Here is a 22,158-nt window from a genome sequence, read left to right on the forward strand (position 1 = left end):
CACAAAACATTTATCCATAGCATAGCCACAGTACTGCTTTTTCATGCGTATCATACTTTTAGCATTTCATTCCATCCGTACTGTTTGCAGTGGCTTACAAAGCATGATCATTTTCCATTTGGCTTAATTTACGTCGGTGTGAATGCAAATTGAATGCACATTAATGGTCGTGCAAGGTTGAATGCTATTTAAATTCATCACGCAGCATACATTTTGAAGGAAGAACAATGTCAGAAGTTGCAGAAGAGGCAGCTCAAGGTTTATTGAGAAGGACGTGGGCAGCTTAATTGAGATATGCAGCATTGAGTGACTCAGGAGGGCAGGATGCTGTCATGATACATCATTTAAAAAAAAAAAAAAAAAGAATAAAGTTAACCACTGATAGTGACAACATAATACATGCATTAAATAAAGCATTTGGAAAGATCAATCATCTCTTGTAATAATAGAGTTTCATGACTTGCCTTGCTAATGTCCTCCCATTAATCACTATATGAAATTGGCAGTATCTTGTATATATTCTCAGTCTGATTTAACTTTTGCTGGTATCTGTAGATCCTGCATGTTTCCCTTCCACCTTGTCACTAAGCGCAAGACAGCATCGTAGAGATGCCTTGAACTCAAAGCAAATCCAATGCATTCCCTGTGTAATGATTGCAACAGCCTTTCTAGCTACTATAATATTTATTGCATTCGTTTCTTCCATCTCCTGATGTCCCTGTTTAACCGTATATGGTTAACTGATTTCATTATCTTAACCAACTTCACTAGAATGAGCCTTATGAGGGTTCTGAATAGAGACATATCAGTACCTCGTATTCCTCAAACCAGTATCTCTCCTCTACAGTGATACTACAGTCATTAGTATTGCAGTAACAGTTTAGAACATTGTATGTTTGGTTGTAATTCTAAAAGAACAATGAACAAAACATTCTCAGTGGCGTCTTCCATACTGGCAAGAAAGGAAAGGCAACTTATGAAGCTCTGAATATACTGGACCATAAGAAAGACTGTTAGTGAAAACATCTGTCCTTTCATTTTATAGTTGCTTTTAGTATCACTCCATGTGAGGACATACGTTCACAACATTGCTTGTATTGTTTCAGTGCCTGCATACAAAAACAGCAGCAAAAACTGTCTTCTTGTTTATCTTTGGGATTTAGGAAAAAAAACATTTCTTAATTTCATTTCAAATGAATAATCTAGCCAAATACAGAGTGGGATGACCTGCCAAGCAACGGCTGTCACTCCCAATTTCTCTTTGCTGTATCTGTGATAAACACGAGGACTGATCTCGTTATTACTCATTCTTCATCCTTACATAACTTAATCAAAAACATCTCAGTAAACAGAAGAAATTGTGTAGTCTTCACAGGCATTTCCCATTGAAAGAGGTCAGACTTCCGTCAGGAACTGACTGTTAAAATATGGTGGGAAACCCCCCCCCCTTGGGAATACCCTCATTTACATGTTGCACCAGGTTAACAGCAGGCAGTTTGCACTTTTATTAAAAAAGTGGCCGGCTCAAACACACAGAATATTAAAAATACCTATTATGCTGTGACGGGGTACACCTTGCCTCTGTGTGTGTGTGTGTGTGTGTGTGTGTGTGTGTGTGTGTGTGTGTGTGTGTGTGTACAGCTCTGGAAAAAATTAAGAGACCACTGCAAAATTATCCGTTTCTCTGGTTTTACTATTTATAGGTATGTGTTTGGGTAAAATGAACATTTTTGTTTTATTCTATAAACTACTGACAACATTTCTCCCAAATTCCAAATAAAAATATTGTCATTTAGAGCATTTATTTGCAGAAAATGATAACTGGTCAAAATAACAAAAAAGATGCAGTGTTGTCAGACCTCAAATAATGCAAAGAAAATAAGTTCATATTCATTTTTAAACAACACAATACTAATGTTTTAACTTAGGAAGAGTTCAGAAATCAATATTTGGTGGAATAACCCTGATTTTCAATCACAGCTTTCATGCGTCTTGGCATGCTCTCCACCACTCTTTCACATTGATGTTTGGTGACTTTATGCCACTCCTGGCGCAAAAATTCAAGCAGCTCGGCTTTGTTTGATGGCTTGTGACCATCCATCTTCCTCTTGATCACATTCCAGAGGTTTTCAATGGGGTTCAGGTCTGGAGATTGGGCTGGCCATGACAGGGTCTTGATCTGGTGGTCCTCCATCCACACCTTGATTGACCTGGCTGTGTGGCATGGAGCATTGTCCTGCTGGAAAAACCAATCCTCAGAGTTGGGGAACATTGTTAGAGCAGAAGGAAGCAAGTTTTCTTCCAGGACAACCTTGTACTTGGCTTGATTCATGCGTCCTTCACAAAGACAAATCTGCCCGATTCCAGCCTTGCTGAAGCACCCCCAGATGAGTCCAATTTTCAGCTTTGCCCAACACCTGGTCGTCTAATGGTTAGACGGAGACCTGGAGAGGCCTAAAAGCCACAGTGTCTCGCACCCACTGTGAAATGTGGTGGAGGATCGGTGATGATCTGGGGTGCTTCAGCAAGGCTGGAATCGGGCAGCTTTGGCATGAATCAAGCCAAGTACAAGGTTGTCCTGAAAGAAAACTTGCTTCCTTCTGCTCTGACAATGTTCCCCTGTGAGGAACGGGCATCCTCGGGCGGTTCGGGAAGCGGCAATGCTGACAGCAGCATGGGGCACTCCAGGAAGTGGCACTGCTAACCTGCCCATCTCCCTCATCTCCTCCTCGAGGATGGTGTACTGCTGCCTCCTCTCCTTCCTTCTGCTGTGCATCACTGGCATGTTGCCTCTCTCTCTCTCTGCCCTCCTCCTCCACTGGTGTCCACTATGGCAACCTGCATACTTGCATCCATTTTATTTATTTTTCAAGCTTAAAAAAAAAAACTCAAAAATTCACCTGCAGTACCTCTCCTGGCCTGGGTACGTGAAGGCGCTGTTATTCAACGTACAACACCATATGTGAACAGGATGACTGGGCGGGTGGTGTCTCAGTACTGCAGGGTGCGATGCAAATGCGCTCATTCTTTAATTAGAAATAATAACAAAATAAACATAGGGGCAGGTGTACCCCATCACAGACACCTTAACCATGGCCACAAATCCTGTTACCTTGGAGTCACCCTCAAATCAGATTCTCAGCTATCGCCAACACCTTGAAGCCACCAGCAAGAAGATGAAATCAAGGGTCAACATCACACAAAAGCTGGCAGAGACTTCCTGGGGACGCTGGGACCCTTCAGACATCAACACAAGCCCTGGTCCATTCTAAGGCAGAGTACTGCACACCTGTCTGGTGCAACAGCTCTCCCATCACACTCGATACCCAAATAAACACTGAGCTGCATGTGGTAAGCGGCTCCCTAAAATCTACACAGTTGCCATGGCTGCCAGTGCTTGAGAACATCCCGATTTCGAACATCCGACTGGTGTTAAGAAGATTTTGGAAAATCTCCCTTTGTACACCGACATCAAATCACCACCACCCTCCCGTTTGAAGTCGAGACGGCCATTCTGGATACATGTCTCGACTCTTCTGTCAGCTGGAAAGGACCCTGCCACCCAATGGCATGAGATGTGGAAAAACAGTGTTTTCCCAAACAAGGACGTTATGGAAGATCCTAGGAAGTTTCTCCTTGCCCAGACGACAGTGGAGCACACAGTATTTCTCAATCGTGTTTCAACAATGCATGGGAGGCGTGGACATCAAGAACTCACCAAGCTGAGAATGTGGTGAGGTGCAAACCATCAGGAACATCACTGATGATTGCTAACTGTAGCCCGTTGCTTTTGAAATGCCATACAAAAGAGAGAGAACACTTTATACACAGCACAGAACCCAGGACAGGAGGTCACAGCTAGAGATTAAGTGGAGAGAGACATAGGACACAGGGTACAAGACACTTCTTGACAGGAGTGGTGAGGGTATGGAATGGGTAAGCTAGCAATGTCACTGATGCTAAATCATTGAGATACTTTAAGACCCAACTTGACAAGATCAATCAGCTACTAGAAACAGGATGAGCACTGATGTCTTGAATGGCCTACTGTCATGTGTTCTGTATTTCAAAGGTTTTCCTAAATTTAATGACATATGACAAACACCTAATCATTTTACAAAACCTGTATCAAAGAACATGTAATATAATTGAATGTTTTTTTGTGCACTCAGTTTTTATTATTATTATTATTATTATTATTATTATTATTATTATTATTATTATTATTATTATTATTATTATTATTATTATTTTATTTGTTGCATAACAATCTTTTGCAAAACATTGAGGTAACTAAAGACAGAGACCATCGTGATGCTTGAAAACAACAACATCAATGGAAGCTGTGCCCCTACCTCTGTGGTCCTTGAATGCTGATCATACCCATATCCTCAGAGCAATCTAGGAGCTTGCACTTGAACTTCATATCCTGCAGTACAGTAGTTATGTGCGTCCAGTTGTGCTGCGCCACAGCGCCCCCTATTGCCAGGTAGTAGCCATCGCCTGTAATTGAAGGGACAGAGCAAAGCACAGCATCAGTAAAGATATTAAAGCAGCATGTCTGTTTGAGACCGTTCCAGAAACAAATTTACAAAGAAAAAAAGCAAATAACTCCCAGAAACACACTCATTAACCCTCGTAAGGACACGTTGGAAAGCTGACTTTCCTGGTAACCCCAAACAACAAAACAACATATAACTAACAACTGGAGTAAAGGAATGAATGCAAATCTGTATAGGAACACTATTTTGCTTTTCCTTTACTTCTAGCCATCGTTTGGTATATCGTGTTGTTTATGCTATGCAAAATGGATAAGACGCCCAATGCACACAGCTGCCTCCTAGCAAGTGAAGGCACCATTATATATAGATATATTTTCTTTAAAAGAAAGCATTGATTTTATGAAGCTTGCTTTGTTTAATTCAAATGCATTTAAAAGCTACAACAACACTCTGCCAATATCTGCAAGCATGCTCTCCATCATATAAACACATTGCACAAAAAAAAGAGTAAAACACAAAGCTTTCACAACTGGTGAACTGAAACTTCACTGCTACACACAGCCCATCTCCCTTAAAGGGGATGCTCCAAAAGGCTGATTGCTATAACGCTTTCTTTCTGTTTCCATTGCGGTTAAACTGATAAAGGTGGTTATGTGACAGTCGGATATGCGACTTTCATTGTGGCAAAGCGTAAGCCCTGAGCGTGTGAATAGTACTGTGTGTGTGTAAGTTTGGGAGGGATGGGATCTCTGCCAACAATCATAGGTGGAATGTGGCCATTTCCCAATTGGGTAACTGAGTGCTAATTGTGGAATGGCCACATGCACATAAAGGAAGTGCAAATCCTTTGCTAGGGTGCTGTTTTGGATGAGAGAAGTGAAGGTGAATGCCCAGCCTGATCTCCGTAAGTGTTGTATGGTACAGCAAAAAGACAAAACTAGAATTCTTGAATTATAAATTGTATAATAAAAAAAAACAAAGCAAAATAAATTCTGCTTGATGTATTTATGTGTGGACAGCTGCCTTTGACAAAGGGGCTTTGAAATCCCAGCTGGTCGTTTCCCAGAGGAGAAAACTAAATATGATGTGATAGAAAGTGTGGTCATCCTGTAAGTCCTGTAACTGCCGTTTCCCACATATCTGATCTAACTGGTGAATAGCTCTGCTGTTAAAAATCACACAAATACATTCTCTCTAGCATGCCTGTGGATTGAGCTAATCAAACCCACAACTGCTTTACTGATTAAACCTGGCCCACAGCACGCTTTCATCATGCCAAACTGACCTGGAACAACCCGCACTTTAACTGAAATGAAACGATGCGGAACACTCTTATTAAACCACTGACATGGAACACGCTTATAGATGCACCTCGAGCACATTTCAGAAGGAACATCATTTGTTTATTATTACTTCATCTTTTGCATTTAGGTAAAGAAAACCAATCATTATGTAATCTTGTGGAAACAAACAATGTATAGAAATGAAACATCAATCATTAAACGTGTTACCTCATAAATATTTACCATACCTCCAGTCTGTCGCTCTGTATTATAAAACCCAGGATACAGTCATTAATCTGGATGAGGGGACATGAATTAAATAATACTGGCAGGAGCATATGGAATAAAACAAACCTATTTAGAAAAAAATAATTGCTAAATACAGACTCTGTTTGCCCATCTCTTCAAATATGCACAAGCTTGTGATTTAACAGCAAAGTTCTTGATTGCTGAATGCACTACTTTAGACTGGTCCAAATGCAGTTGTCCAACTTCACATGTGCCCAGTTCTCAATCCATATCTATGCTAAATAGGACACCCTGTGTATACTTTAAGTATTTACTTTCTACTAAAGTATTTACCATACAAATTGCTGTATAAGCCGATTTTCTAAAAAGGGGGGAGCGACTAATACACTGGTGTGGCATATGCCAGTGTGTTTCTGGATCTACAGCATTCAGGTCATGTTGCTAGGTAGAAACACAAAACCACTGTTCTAATTAAAAGTTTTAATTCGTTATCTCAATACCATTAGTCATTTTGAATGTTAAATGCAAGCTTTTAGACTCTTGACTGACCTCCATAGTGGTTAAAGTTATCAATCTTCGGAATATGAAAACAGCTGTACTGTTTCGCTGTTAACACTACAGCTGTCCATCTTGGAATTTCCTTATTCCCACCCTCCCAAGCCATTGATTTGTCAACATTTAGACTGAACCCTCCCTGGGATCCATAGCAAACAGCTACTGGTTAGAAAGCTGAATAAACTTATAAAGTCTTGCGCTCGTTGTAACTGCAATGGAATATTATAATGCAGTTGTCTTGAGATTGGATAAAGTAGGACAGTCACATGTCAGAGCCAATGTGACACATCCCCCTCGGGGTCCCCAGTAAACTTCGGCATCTTTACACAGCCTGGACTCGAACTGCCGCTGTCCGAGCTGTATAACTCACCTTGCACTCCCAGCGGCAGTGCTTTACCTGCCATTCGGGAACCCATTATATCTATATTCAGATGTATTTTGACGCTGCTTTTAAAAAAAAGCTTTTACTTATTGCAAAAAACATATACATTCTCAACAACAGTACCCAGTAGAAACCATATGCATCACTGCAAAATGTGTTAATTAATAACTAAGTCTAACTGTAAAAGCAGACAATAATAAGAATGGTAGAACAATTCAAACAATAAGTAGTTTATCTTGGTACTTTAATGTAAATTGTTCTCGCCAGGTGTTCATGGTTTTCTACACTACTGAAGATCTACAGAGTGAATGTTCACACATGCTTACACAGACAAACCCTCGCAAAGACATCTACACTTACCCTTATCCCCTCTCACTCACTGCACTGCAACTCTTTACATCAGCATCTACTGGACTGTGAATAAGTACACTGAATGAGAAATTACCTTTAACAGATGCAGCCTGGCAAACCATAGCTAATTCATTTTCTGCAATAAAACCTCTTCAAGCATCAGCATCAATTAGCCCCCTTGCCCCATATTAGAATGTGTGATTGCCCAGCTATATTTTTAATGACACTATACAATTTGTTAAGGTTATTCAAGAAACTAGACTTCTAGTTACAAAATAATAGGTCATTGTGACTTACAGTCAGAGTATATGACAGTGCAGGAGAGCTGAGTCTGAAGGCACCTTAGTTCATATCTCTATAGGTACATGTATGCTACTGGCGTGTGAAACGACTGTTAGACACACACGGTATAGTAAATGTACATACGTTCCACACGGTGCATTGGATGTGTCCAGTATTTACTGCACTCAAGTCTGGACTATGTGGAGTTCACAGCATGTGTATAAACTTACTTGGCTTCTGTCAAACCAGCCACCTACAACTACAGTACAATAAGAACCACAGGGGTCAAGAAAGAGTAGAGATTATGTAGAGATTCACTTCAATTCAGGCCACTAAGATATCAATTGAAAAATCAACATTGACAAGAATGCCTTTCGAGGGTCCACGAACGGCTCATTGGTAAAACCAGTGCCACGCGGTGTGCAGGGCGAGTCACACAAGCAGAGATCGCAAGTTCGAATCCTGGGTGTGGGAGGCAGCCGGTCTTCGCTGGGGACTCCCAGGGTTGGGGAGGTGGGATCCAGCTTAGACTGTTTCTCCTCACTGCACTGCGGTGACCCCTACAGGCCGAGTGAGCTTGTGGGCACAGATTTGCTGGGCTGGTCTTTGTCCACCAGAGGCCAGTAGCCTGCGCACATTCGGTCTTTTGCTCCTGGATGTAAAAAGACAGCGATTGGCTTGTGGGATAGGAGGACGCCCACTGGAGCCTCAGGTCCCTGAGCTGTGTAGGGAATCGTCGTGGTTAAGGAGAAAAATAATAAGGAATTCCAAATTGGGAGAAAATTTTAAATGTTCTCCGATATATTGGTTAGTCTCTTTTTTGCCATTAGGCGATTCCAAATTTAAAAAAAATAAACAAAACATAGCTTTTACAATTTCCTGGTGGGGTAATGACCTGCCGTAATTCCCAGCCTCTCTTCTGTGTGGGGTACTGACTTGCCCTAACTCCCAGACTCTCCTCTGTGCGGGGTACTGACCTTCGAAAGCAGGTGCCAATACAGAGCTTTTTGGTCCAGGTTCGATGCGGCTCACTGTAAGGTCACTCTCAGTCCCACCCTTCTTATTCAACATGCAGGTGTAGACAGTTGTACCTAGGAAAAATAAACCACTTTCCTGTCTTAAAACATTCTCCATGCCATACACTCACCACTCTGGGAAAATGTTTTCCTACCCTCTGTCCTATGTTTGTCTCTGCTTGTGTCCTCTGGTGCTGGACACAGTGCTGTGCTTAAACCTTAGCCAATGTATTAAGCAAAGCACAGACACCAGGACCAGAAGAATATTAAGACACTTTTTACCATTTTGTCAATACCAAATCATTGAGCTCTTTTAAGATCTGACTTGACAAAGTTTTGGGATCAATGAGTTTCTAGGAATCGGAAAAGTAAAGTTCATTAATTTTCTTATGTTCTTATGTCTTCTCTTTTCTCCTTCTCCTCCGTTATGTTGCATAGTTAAGTCTTTCAATCATACTCATCTGCAGTGGTGAGAAGGTTCACGTCACTGTCAAGGAAAAACATATTTTGCCAGGGTGAAGCTTCCTAGAACCTTCAACTAACATGGGCACTTATATAAGGTATGTTAGTAACGTACACATCATTTTAACCTCTGATTACAGTTCAAAGTTAATTTTGCAGATGACTGCTTACCAAGTGGCTTATTCAGATCTGCTGTGAACAGCCAGTCCGCTGCCTTTTTAGCATCAATTCCCACCAGGTAGAACTTGCCGAAATAAGACATGTCAAACACTGCCACAGCATGCCTGCATGTCAAGCAGTCGCTCTTTATCTGGAAGAAAAGGAAGAAACCAAAAACGTTATATACCAGAGTACAAGAATGAAGGTTTCAGGTCTGTCCATCTGTGCCTTCAACATGCAACCTCTAACTCTGTATCCAAGTGGCAAATATCTCTTTCATTCTGAAAGTCAATACCTACAGGTCTCCAATACACTGTTATACACAGATATCCCCTTCATTCTGAAAGTCTCAGTGCATACAGGTCTTCAAGACACTGTTCTACACAGACATCCCCTTCATTCTGAAAATCTCAGTACATACAGTACACACTTTTTCTTTATATTTATTTTAAAACAAACATCCCTATAAAAAGGGGTTATGATCAAGGAAACTAAGGAGAACTTTCAGTTTTAAGTGACAGGCATTCGTGCTGTATAATAAATCCTGTTTGAAGAGTAAAGTGAAAAGGGAGCCGGCTTTCTCTCCTTAAAACCAAGCTGCCAGAATGTCAACCATGGCCTTGTCAGCCTGTATTTTATCAGGCTCCGCATTTACTACATTGACAGTAGTATAGTGGAAAACAAGATGCCCACTGTCTAATACTCTTAGCCATTCCGTGTTTTACTATGAACACTGGTGAACTGGTAGATACGGACTGGTAGAGGCATCTGCAAATTAATACAGTGGTACTCCTGTTATTAATTTCACTTAACTCTACTTGGACGTCCATCACTCTTTGGTCTACATTTCTTGGAAAATAAAAAAAGAGATGCTGGTAAATCGAATTAAACTCAGTGGGATCTGTTTGTCAAAATAAGCCCATGACCAAATCTCTAATGGCTTGATGTGTAACGAGTGTGTACTTTGCAAATACACACAGAAAAATGGAGCTGCTAAACAAAGAAACATCACCTTAAACCAGGTAAATAAAATTCTTGTTTTCAACAGAAACATGAAATCACCATTAACAAAAACTAAAACAAATCAAACAGTGGGGACACAGAGCTTTTCTTTCTGTCACTGAGTGTTCGTACTCACAATGTCATGATGTGGTGGGAAGTCGAAGGTGTACTCTCTCCCAAGCAGCTGCTTGTACCTGTAATCAGTGTGTCGGGGGAAATCATAGCCTCCGTAGTAATCATAGTCCAAGACCTGTCCATGTGGAAGCAGAAAGAATTGTATCTAATGAGCTATACTGACATAAGAACACTAACATGCCCAGATGGGGTATTGTTTGGTTTAATGGAGATTCACTTCATGTGCTGTAGCTGACTGCAGTAACTACAACATAGAAGGTTACTACAGAACAGAATGACCGTCCTCACCCCATCCCTAAATCCACAGTGCTGCACTTACAAAATCTGCAACAGAACCTTTGTTGTGCAAAACCATGGTAAATACATTTTGAATAGGACTTTAATCTTAAAGTTTTCTTTAAACAGTTTTAAATCCAGTACTGGTCACAGAGATAGTGAGAGAGCATGCCTACCGGTGCAGGGCCTTCCCGACTGAACCACCCTGGGCGCTCCCAGCCGTGCCGCTCCTGAAACACACAGCCCTGCTTCTCCAGCTCCTGCAACAACACCAACATTTAGCCATGAGGACTCCGCTGTCTCAATTTTCCATTTAAGATTCACACGCTGAACTGCCCTGAACTTGTGTGGACCTGTGAATAGGATGGTTTTGTAGGGGTGACGTCAGACCAGAACAAGGACAAAGAACAACAAAGGTAGAGCGGTGAATCTGTGACGCTACGGCGTCCAAAGTTTTATTGTAAATAACAACAATCACAAACAAAAGGTTTAAGCAAAACACACAAAACAGGACACGGCACTCGAGGCCAAAATAAAAAGGTAAACAAACAGATAACACTAAACAAGGCAGTGGACGAACAGACAAACAAGTACTATGCTGGCACTTCCACCACACTGTAGCAATTGCTCTCAAAACCCCAAAAATCTCCTTCTCTCTCCCGTTCTCCACTCACGAACACACAACCCCAAGTGAGTGAAAACATGCAGCTTTTATGCAGCTGTACCGAGACTCGATTGCTAATCAATCATTCAATTGGAGTCTCGGTACAACAGCACATGAGTTAATAAAAGTGCAATTCCCAGTGCTCACATATTATTTTACTTGCACATGAAGTGCTGTGCAATCCTCGTGCCTAAATACAAAATATGCATTTTAAACACTTGTGCTCGCAACCCATATTTATATCCTGTGTATTTTATACATAAAACACCAACATTAAAACCCACCACATACAACAGAAAACACTTATAAACATAAAGGGGCAGGACACTCCGCCACAGGACCCTAAATGAATAGTAATGAACTACAGACCTGCCTAAAAGCTGCATAGCTGTTGTGGATCAGCTTCGAGGTGCAACATTATATTTTAGTCTTAAAGAGTAAGTAGCAGGGTTCTGAAAAATATAGCGTTATACATTCCCACGTGTTGCTACAACTGTTTAAATAATGTACCTGTAATTGTTCTTTTCATTGGTAATATCCCCACAACTTCTTACACTCTTATTCTGTTTCAAATCTATTTTTAAAATGGTTGCTCTAGTGCACTGGGATTTGAGATCTGTCCTCTAAATCACTGCAGGAAAAAAAAAAACAACCTAAAAAACATAACTGCTCTGGCTTTTCTTTTCCACAGCACATCATTGATAAAACTTGACTGTTTTAGCAAGATGCAACATTAATAGTATTTTTACTATAGAGGACCCTCTTTTAAAAAATAAATAAATAAATAAATAAATAGCTGCCCATCTGCCTGTGTATCTCTGCCAACATCAGGTGACCAGGTGGGCTGCCATCTTTATGCTCCACTGATGTCTGGGAGCAGAGATGTTATAATTCAGTGCGACGTAAATACGAAGGCTTTTAAAATGCTGTCCGTTAAGTGAACTGGAGAAATCATTAATAAACAATGTCCTGTCGCAGAATGGAGCACTGTTGGTTAGGAATCATGAATGTGCAGGAATTCAAAAACATAAAATATGCCATCTAAGAAGTGGTTTAAGAGGCTCTAGATCTGACCTACAGACACAGTAGGTACCCTTGCAAACCTGTCATTTAATCTTGAACATTAACATTTTGATCCTGGGAATAGTCCATGTGATTGGGATGGAACTAACCCGCCCCGTTTATTCTCCTGTTACAATCTGGTTGCAACAGCATCATTTATTAAATGTATTTATTGTAACTTTATGACATGCTTTTGCTCCAAATAGGATTCCTGCTGCTGCATTCAAAAAGCATTCTAGCTCATTTTTAGAATTATTTTAGAATGAATTCCTTTGTATTGTATATACCATTAATTTAAAACATGCTATTTAAATCCTTGTTACCCATTTCAAATCTAGTTTAAATACCCAATAAATGCAAGATGGAAAGAATGAATGCTTTTGAATCTAATTATCATGGTTAAAATAGCCCCCTGGACTGCTCTCCCTTAAGGCTGGAGGCATGGTGTTTCAATGGCAGCAGCCCTCCCTCCATCCCTCACTCCTGCAGAGATTTATCAGGCATGTCAAACAATGCAGCATGACTCTTCTTCACACTTGCCATCCCTGCACTTAAACATCATAAGACCTTCATCATTCTTTATGACTCAGGATGGCATTGGTGTGATTTTCTGTTTTAAATCTGGCCCAGTTCTGTCGCAAGAAATTTAGTAGGGCCCTTTTTTTTGCAGTGAGAAGCAGAACTCTTTAAATCTGCAGTTCCCCATATTAATGCTTGCTTAAACAGCCATGATGACCTTTTAGACACCTTTAATATTTTAGCATTTATATTAATACAGTTTGTGCTGAAATGAGAACTAATACCCAGCTGACAAACAGCATACTGTGCTGTGCAGACCTGCCTGCTTCATTTTAAAACACACAGTGCTTTCTGCACTATATTAACTGTGTTTATTTATTCATTTGTTTTCTACAGAGTGGCACTTACACTTTGCATAATTTATACCTTTACAATATTGAAGAGTATTAAACAGATACTTTGCTGCTTCGCAAGTAATACACAGGCATTTGATGTAAATTAATTTAAATTGGTTCATTTTGTAGAAAGCCGTTATGATGAACTGTAACCTACTTGGGGTTCTCATAGATGGGTGGTAACTAGGGAAGAAAGCTCCCTGAGAGGAGTCTCAAAAGATGGGGCAAGTGCTAAGGCATCCCAGTCATACAAACCAAAGCTTACATTCTTTGGGAGTTTTCTTTTTAGTGTAAACAGAAAATAAATAACATTAAAATAATTCTCCTGGTGAGCTAGCCTTTCATGACTACAGCTGTGATGTGGTTTTTGTTCTCTTTTATTAGATACGAGTTTTAGCTAATAAGTTATCAGGCAACGTCAGTGGCATAAGGGTCCCCATTTTGCATGCAGATCCAAAATAACTGCTTTAATGAAATCTGCCCATGCTACCGATACAGAACTGTCACACATAAATACAATTTAAAAAGAAATTACAGCAATAAAAACAGACCGCACAAAAATGAACAGTAAGTAATGAGTTCATTATAAAAATACAATCTTCTGTAGACATTTTGGAAAGTTATCTTTAATTTCTAACCAAGGTGATTACACAGTCACTGAGCAATCAGGTTGAGAATCATAAATGAAATCAATCCCCAAATAATTTCCAGATAATACATCTATACCCCGTTTCATTCAGTAATGCAGATCCAGGCTAATTAAACTGTATAAATCTAAATATCTGATTTTTAGACAGAAAAATAATGATTAAAAATATATTTTTTTAAATGTTTGAGGTATATAAATATTAGGACACTCCTACATTCTGAATAAAACTGTAAACTGCAGGGCTGAAAGTTTTAAAGACTACTAGATTTTGGGCAACATCTACAAAAGAGTGCTATTGTGAACAGAAGCAAAGCATCCCCAGAGACTGCAAAGAAATGGCATCTCTGGTAGAATGACTTGTAAACATGATGTAAAACCGACATGTGAAGAAAAATCAGATGTGGTTGCAAAATTAAAGAAATATGGTGCAAGGTCAAAACAAACGTACCCACAAAACAGTTATGGAGCTGTTACATATGAGGGATTTCCACAGCACTGCAAGATGAACACTTTTGTGAGATTTTAGCAGTTGTACAAGCGTGGCGACAAACTTAAAATTCATACAAGCCCACCTAACAGAGATGTTTAAGTAAAAAATGAATAGGACTAGAAAGTGCTTGGAAAGTTTGGGCTTCAGTGTTTAGTTTGGGCTTCAAAGCACAGAATACAGGTTTCTACCAAGTATGACACCAGTATCTCCAAGCATTGGGTCTTTATCATCTGGAAAAGGCACACGACCACAATATAAGTGGCCATATTAGGACACAGGTCAATATTAAGAACGCCTTTGGATTTTTCCCTGACAGTTCCAGAACACTGAAAATATGAATGAATATTACACTCATGCAACCTCACAGGGTGTATAATCAAAAACATGGTCTCTAAAAATGTGGTAGTGGAGATGAAAAGGAATGGCCTGGCTCTGCTGTGAAACACACACCCTGTTAAATCTGACCCAATCATTTTGTCTTGCTTGTTTTTTACTAGGTTTTTTTTTTTTTTTTTTTTTTTTTTTTTTTTAAAGAAAAGTGGAACAGACGTAAGGCAACATGTGATGTTATTTTTGGAGCACTATTTTTGGAGTATCCACGTCACCGTGTAGCCTAGCAACACGTTTCCCAGATATACACTCTAACATTCACACATCCACCCTCGCACCACAAAATCACAATTAAACATTATATAGTGTGACAGTGGCATTTGTTAAAGAATTACGCTAATTATTTTTGGAGGAAAAAAATACAGTAGAAAATGGTATAAATTAGATGTTAATAGGGGCGGCGAAGGGATGTGAAGTCTAATTATTGGCTCCTTTGTGCCACTAATGGAAGATTTATAAAAGTTCCATAATCTATTTCTGTCATTAGGATTAATTTTCTAGCTAAGTACGAATTACAGCCTCCTTGGTCAGGCAGTATAAAGATGGGCATATATATGATATATATATATATATATATATATATATATATATATATATATATATATATATATATATATATATATATATATATATATATATATATACACACACACACATAGACCACACATATATATATATACATACATACATACATACATACAGTGGCTTGCGAAAGTATTGACCCCCCTTGGCATTTTTCATATTTTGTTGCCTTACAACCTGGAATTAAAATTGATTTTTATTTGGATTTCATGTAATGGACATACACAAAATAGTCCAAATTGGTGAAGTGAAATGAAAAAAATAACTTGTTTCAAAAAATTCTAAAAAATAAATAACGGAAAAGTGGTGCGTGCATATGTATTCACCCCCTTTGCTATTAAGCCTCTAAATAAGATCTGGTGCAACCAATTACCTTCAGAAGTCACATAATTAGTTAAATAAAGTCCACCTGTGTGCAATCTAAGTGTCACATGATCTCAGTATATATACACCTGTTCTGAAAGGCCCCAGAGTCTGCAACACCACTAAGCAAGGGGCACCACCAAGCAAGCAGCACCATGAAGACCAAGGAGCTCTCCAAACAGGTCAGGGACAAAGTTGTGGAGAAGTACAGATCAGGGTTGGGTTATAAAAAAATATCCGAAACTTTGAACATCCCACGGAGCACCATTAAAGCCATTATTAAAAAATGGAAAGAATATGGCACCACAACAAACCTGGCAAGAGAGGGCCGCCCACCAAAACTCACGGACCAGGCAAGGAGGGCATTAATCAGAGAGGCAACAAAGAGACCAAAGATAACCCTGAAGGAGCTGCAAAGCTCCACAGCGGAGATTGGAGTATCTGTCCATAGGACCACTTTAAGCCGTACACTCCACAGAGCTGGGCTTTATGGAAGAGTGGCCAGAAAAAAGCCATTGCTTAAAGAAAAAAATAAGCAAACACGTTTGGTGTTCGCCAAAAGGCATGTAGGAGACTGCCCAAACATATGGAAGAAGGTACTCTGGTCAGATGAGACTAAAATTGAGCTTTTTGGCCATCAAGGAAAACGCTATGTCTGGCACAAACCCAACACCTCTCATCACCCCGAGAACACCATCCCCACAGTGAAGCATGGTGGTGGCAGCATCACGCTGTGGGGATGTTTTTCATCGGCAGGGACTGGGAAACTGGTCAGAATTGAAGGAATGATGGATGGCGCTAAATACAGGGAAATTCTTGAGGGAAACCTGTTTCAGTCTTCCAGAGATTTGAGACTGGGACGGAGGTTCGTCTTCCAGCAGGACAATGACCTTAAGCATACTGCTAAAGCAACACTTGAGTGGTTTAAGGGGAAACATTTAAATGTGAATGGCCTAGTCAAAGCCCAGACCTCAATCCAATTGAGAATCTGTGGTATGACTTAAAGATTGCTGTACACCAGCTGAACCCTTCCAACTTGCTGGAGCTGGAGCAGTTTTGCCTTGAAGAATGGGCAAAAATCCCAGTGGCTAGATGTGCCAAGCTTATAGATACATACCTCAAGAGACTTGCAGCTGTAATTGCTGCAAAAGGTGGCTCTACAAAGTATTGACTTTGGGGGGGTGAATACTTATGCACGCTCAAGTTTTTTGTTTTTTTGTCTTATTTCTTGTTTGTTTCACAATAAAAAATATTTTGCATCTTCAAAGTGGTAGGCATGTTATGTAAATCAAATGATACAAACCCCCAAAAAATCCATTTTAATTCCAGGTTGTAAGGCAACAAAATAGGAAAAATGCCAAGGGGGGGTCAATACTTTCGCAAGCCACTGTATATATATATATATATATTTACCATGTGTGACTTATATAAAAATTCAACAGCACTAAATGCATCTCTTGCAAAAGGAAGGGTAATAATAAGAAAAAATAAATCTAGCCATTTTAGAACATCAGTGATGTGGTAATGTGACTGTTGTGTGCTGATACAACACCTCGTGCAGGGGGTCCCGCCTCATATTTCTACTGGCCAGCGGCTCATCAAATGGAAACACCACAGAGTAGTTTTTGGCATAGGATTCATGGCTCCGCTCCCGAATCCAGCGGTTATTATCAGTCAGAGAGTGATGGAATCTCCTGCAATTAAAAAAGCAAAGAAACAGCTAAAACAGATCCACAGGGGTGAAGGCACTAACTTTAAACCACATCAAGGGGCCAGGGAGTCAAATCTGGTCTTTTTAAATTCATTTAGATATCTCACCAACCGAAGTGCTGTCATTGACATCACAAGAATTTCAATGAAATGCCATGAACAAATCTTACTGTCAACATGGGGGAGCTAGGTCCATGATGTAGATAGTTACATTACATTCATGAACCAGGCTAACGAGTTATAGCTAATACTGTGGAGTTTATTGAATTGGTTTGAGCAGCAATTCTAAATACCATGTTCCTATGTTTAAAATAGGGCCCTTTGTGTTCCAAGACTATCAGTATCTGTAATCAAGAGTCAGTGCTTTAAACAGCGGTGCTATTAGGTGTCATTCAAGTATGTGCTGAGTTAACTTCTTCATGATAAAGTACCTCCAGTTTTCATTATTATTCACAACAATCCATAAAGCAGGTTTAAAAAAAACCCTTCTTGCCACCATACTGACAGTTAAGGACTTGAGGCCATTAAGATATTCAGCAGTTGTATATCTGTTTTATTGACAAACACTAACAGACATTAAAATAGAATCATACAACATTAAAATGCTAATTACATTCCTTGTATTTATTTTCTTTTAAATCTCAATCTATTTGGCCACGATAATAGTGCTGTAAAGCCCCGGGCTAAAGTACAAAAATCAGCTGAACTGCAGGGTCTGAAATCGGCACAGAGAGCAGCTGTGTTGGACCTAGGTTCATTTTCAAGAATGTGGTATAAAAGCTCAATACATGACAATAATTGCAGGCGGCAGTGTGTATTATTATACAGTGAGCAGTTTTGTTCAGGTTGGCTGTCCGAGAGACATTCTGCATGATATTTTGTAATGGAACTTATAGTTTAAATAACTAATCAAAATTTATATATATTATATATAATATATATATATTATATATATCTATATATTATATATATATATATATATATATATATATATTTTCACAGCAGTAATACGCTTTTACAGAAAATTCGTAGCTTCAAAAGGATACATTCAAAACTTAAATTTTAAAATCTTATTATATCTTTGTTTTCTTTTTATAAAAATAGAAAATAGAAATAGAGAGCACAATAACCCACTCCAGATATCTTTCCACACTTCTATGTGGTTATGAAAGGGTAGTGTTGTGGCAAGGCTGGTTATCGGCAGGAAGTAGCCCCAGAGCACACAATAAAATCTGTTTTGTTTCTCTAGTTCAGATGTCCCTAAACTGGGGGCAACATACTGGTTTCAGAGGTGCCCCCGGAAAAACACGCTTTTAGGTTTTTGGGGTCATTTAGAATGTAACACTTACTATCTTGACATTAGTTACCATACATTTAAAATCTTCATTCCTAATGTTAACAGTACAGCAAAACTGAGTGTTAGCAGAACAGAGTTTACATTTCTATGTATTCATTGGGAGGGCTCCTCCATCAAGATGTCATGGGGGGGGGGGGGGGGGGGGGGGGGGGGGGGGGGGGGGGGGGGGGGGGCATGAGAACATTTACTGACCCCTGCTCTATTGCAGGAATGCTTGTATAAATGTATGTGTCTTCCAAAGCAGTTCTGAAAACTAGAAATTTGGGACTTATACAATTGCACACAACAGCAGGTGCTGATGTTTTCTGTGAAATAAGGAGATGCTCAAAGTTTTGCCTTCTCTAGGAGCTAAGTATTACTTCTCTATTGTGGAACTGGCAACCAGTAGCAGTAAGCTGATCCAAGGCGCCTCTCTCAAGACTCAATGCTGTGCTGTTAATCTGGCTGTGACTCATGAGCTAATACAGCTTCACACCCACAGCTCCCTGCAACACACTCCTCCACACTATAAGAATTACACAGTGTAACACCTCTTAAGAATGTCTTCATTACTGAGGAGGCGAAGAACCCAGCACACATTGATAGGCTCCGTTTCAAATGATTACGGGAAGCAAGCAAAGTGTTCTTATAGCTGACGTGTTCTCTAAGACGGAGTTAGCCACCAGACACAATATGAATAAATAAATAAATAAAACAGATATGTATTACTTGTCATGACAACACATGTGCATCAACATATGGAATGAACCAAGTAAGTAAAAGCAATAGGCAAGTGTATATTAATAAACTATAATAAAAGTAACAGACACACTAACTTTAATAAAACTAAAGCAAAAAACATGGTCAAAAAGCTGTAATCGCTATGTTCTATGAAAATTAGCTGACGGGTGTGTTTCAGGCTATCACAGTGACAGAGGCAAAAATAATGGTTGTTACTGGGGGTTAACTTAACATTAATAAACTAACTGTCAAACTAAATGAACACAGCATCCCTACACACGTTTATACAATATACAAGACACGCACATTATTTAACAGAATGGTGAAGCAACTCAAAAGAATGGGAAACATCAAATTGCTCAGCGAATTGTGTCTGTTTCAAATTTTTTTCAAGAGCTCGAACAATTTCCAGCTTTTTGTAACAAGAGAAACAGCGGCACATTTTTCTGTTTGTTTACATCCCATTTTGTAGCGATGAGGTGCGCTCGTGAAAATCAGAATACAAAACAATTCAATGATACGACGGTGGTTCTGGAAAGATTTAATAAACCAATCGCTGTCCTTCAAGACACTTTCACGATGACAGTGTTGTACAAAACAGTACTGTATCAGTTGTGAATGAGTGTGAAGGGTTAAGATATGAAGTACGAACAAAACGGTTTGCTCTCTCAGCATCCCGATTAACAAAAAGGCACCAATTTAATTATAATCAATTAATCTCTAAAAACGAAACATTCTTAGCATTCCCATGAAGTTAGATGTTTATTTTCAGTAGTTGAAAGGTCCTGTACATAAGTGTTTCTTAACTGGGAGTTCGATCTGTGTCACTGACCAAGCAGTGATGACGTAGTATGAACCATGCTTAGTGATAAACTTACAAAGTACTGTATTGTCTTAAGTACGTGTGGAGCAACTGAAATAAGAGAACGCTTAGTTATAAACTAACTAGTGACAACTAAGGACTTAACAGAGACTTTACGTTCTAATTTAGGGATTAACTTACGCATAGCTGGTGCAACCCAGCCCAGACCTATATATCAGAGTGTAAATCCACTCAGTGGAAATCACACATGTGTAAATGTGGAACATACAGCCATGACAGAGTCTGTTTTTTCTTTCATCTGCGGTTCACTTTGAGCTGCTAAACAAAAGTGAAATATTTACGCACAGTAGTTTAGAGATCATATATAATACTGTAAAAAAAAAAAAATTCAATACCATTATTTATTTTTTTTTTTAGCTAATTTTTATTTGCATTTCTGAGTCGTTCTGCATACCACCTATGACCCTTAGAAGAATCCCTAGAGGTACGTCTACCCCCGGTTGAAAACCCCTGACAAAGGATCGACAAACAAATCACTACAAAATTGAAATAAAAAAAAAATAGTAACTAAAACAAAGTAACTATTTCACATATATATGTGTGCATGGAGATACTTGCTTCAAATATTTGGACGTTAAAATATTCATGTGTAGGTGTCTATGAACACATAATCTTGTCGTGTCCCACGTGTAAATCTGCACACACACGGAACAGCATAAGAACAATGGCTGAAACGAGGATTCCATTTTAATCATTAGAGAAAGTTAAGGCTCAGATCATAAGCCACATATTCGCCCACATCAAAGACAAGATTTTGCTGAAAGTAAAGCAATACAGTACACTCTGTTCATTGAAGTGAGGAACGATGCAGTGCCTGGGAAGAAATGACCTGAAAGAAGCTTTTTTTTTTGACAACGTCATTGCAGGAAATATGAATTTCCGTGGGTTTAAATTAATGGGCTTGTCAGTTCCAATTGTGTTAATTATCTAACGCCTGTCAGCGGTTATTTTTTACATAAGAAGGACTGAGAGAGACAGAGTGGAACCAGGCAGCATGAACTGCCAGTACATTTATGTAAGAACTGCATCTTCCTGAAATATAAAAGTATTAAAATATAAAAAATGCATTTTTAATAACTACATGACAAACGGTACTAAAGCTTCAGAACTCTATAAAGAATTCTGGTTTGACACCACAAAACGCACACACTTACTCACAGCAGCAGGTGCTTGCTTCAGAGAATAAACCCTGGAATCAAAATGACTTTTTTTGAAAGGTTTTTAACAGGTTATACAACCTGGTTATGACAAAGACACATTTTCTTAGGAGAGTTCCCATAATTAGGAGCACTATGCATTGGTTTTCAGTACATTAATCAGTTATCTGCACCTTTCTCACGAAGACAAAAGGAGATACCCACACACCTCGGGTTCATTGTCAGACCCTTTAGAAAAAGTACGAAGAGGAGGACAATATTGAGCAGTCAACATAGAAAGATTGATCTAGCTAATAGATTCCATGCACTGAGCAATGACGACCTAGTGCTGGATGAACACAGGGGGGAGGTGTTGTTAGCAGGTGATTCAATTATAATCTATGTCAACCACAGTGATTTTAGCTGTAAAGATCCCGTAAACAGGGTTGTTACCTGCCTCCCTGGAGCAAAAGTAAAGGACATTGACTCAAGATGCACAGATTGTTAAATCACAAGAGAGAGTCTGTGGTCATTGTACGGGCTGGTACAAATGACATGAGGAACAGAAAAACTGAGATTCTGAA

The 22,158-nt window shown here is 39.3% G+C and overlaps 1 protein-coding gene across 1 annotated transcript in view; it reads right to left on the reverse strand.

The window, feature by feature from the left end:
• sardh (sarcosine dehydrogenase) overlaps window positions 1-22,158 on the reverse strand; it is a 65,768-nt gene that overhangs the window by 16,404 nt on the left and 27,206 nt on the right. Inside the window, exons 12-17 of the mRNA XM_041234256.1 lie at window positions 17,321-17,462; window positions 10,831-10,914; window positions 10,380-10,493; window positions 9,254-9,392; window positions 8,582-8,695; window positions 4,356-4,503 (exon numbers count right to left, since the gene is read on the reverse strand). Of these exons, the coding sequence (XP_041090190.1) occupies window positions 4,356-4,503; window positions 8,582-8,695; window positions 9,254-9,392; window positions 10,380-10,493; window positions 10,831-10,914; window positions 17,321-17,462 (741 nt within the window). The remainder of the gene's footprint in view (window positions 1-4,355; window positions 4,504-8,581; window positions 8,696-9,253; window positions 9,393-10,379; window positions 10,494-10,830; window positions 10,915-17,320; window positions 17,463-22,158) is intronic.

The sequence above is a fragment of the Polyodon spathula genome, chromosome 33, assembly GCF_017654505.1.
Source record: "Polyodon spathula isolate WHYD16114869_AA chromosome 33, ASM1765450v1, whole genome shotgun sequence".
Classification (NCBI taxonomy): domain Eukaryota; kingdom Metazoa; phylum Chordata; class Actinopteri; order Acipenseriformes; family Polyodontidae; genus Polyodon; species Polyodon spathula.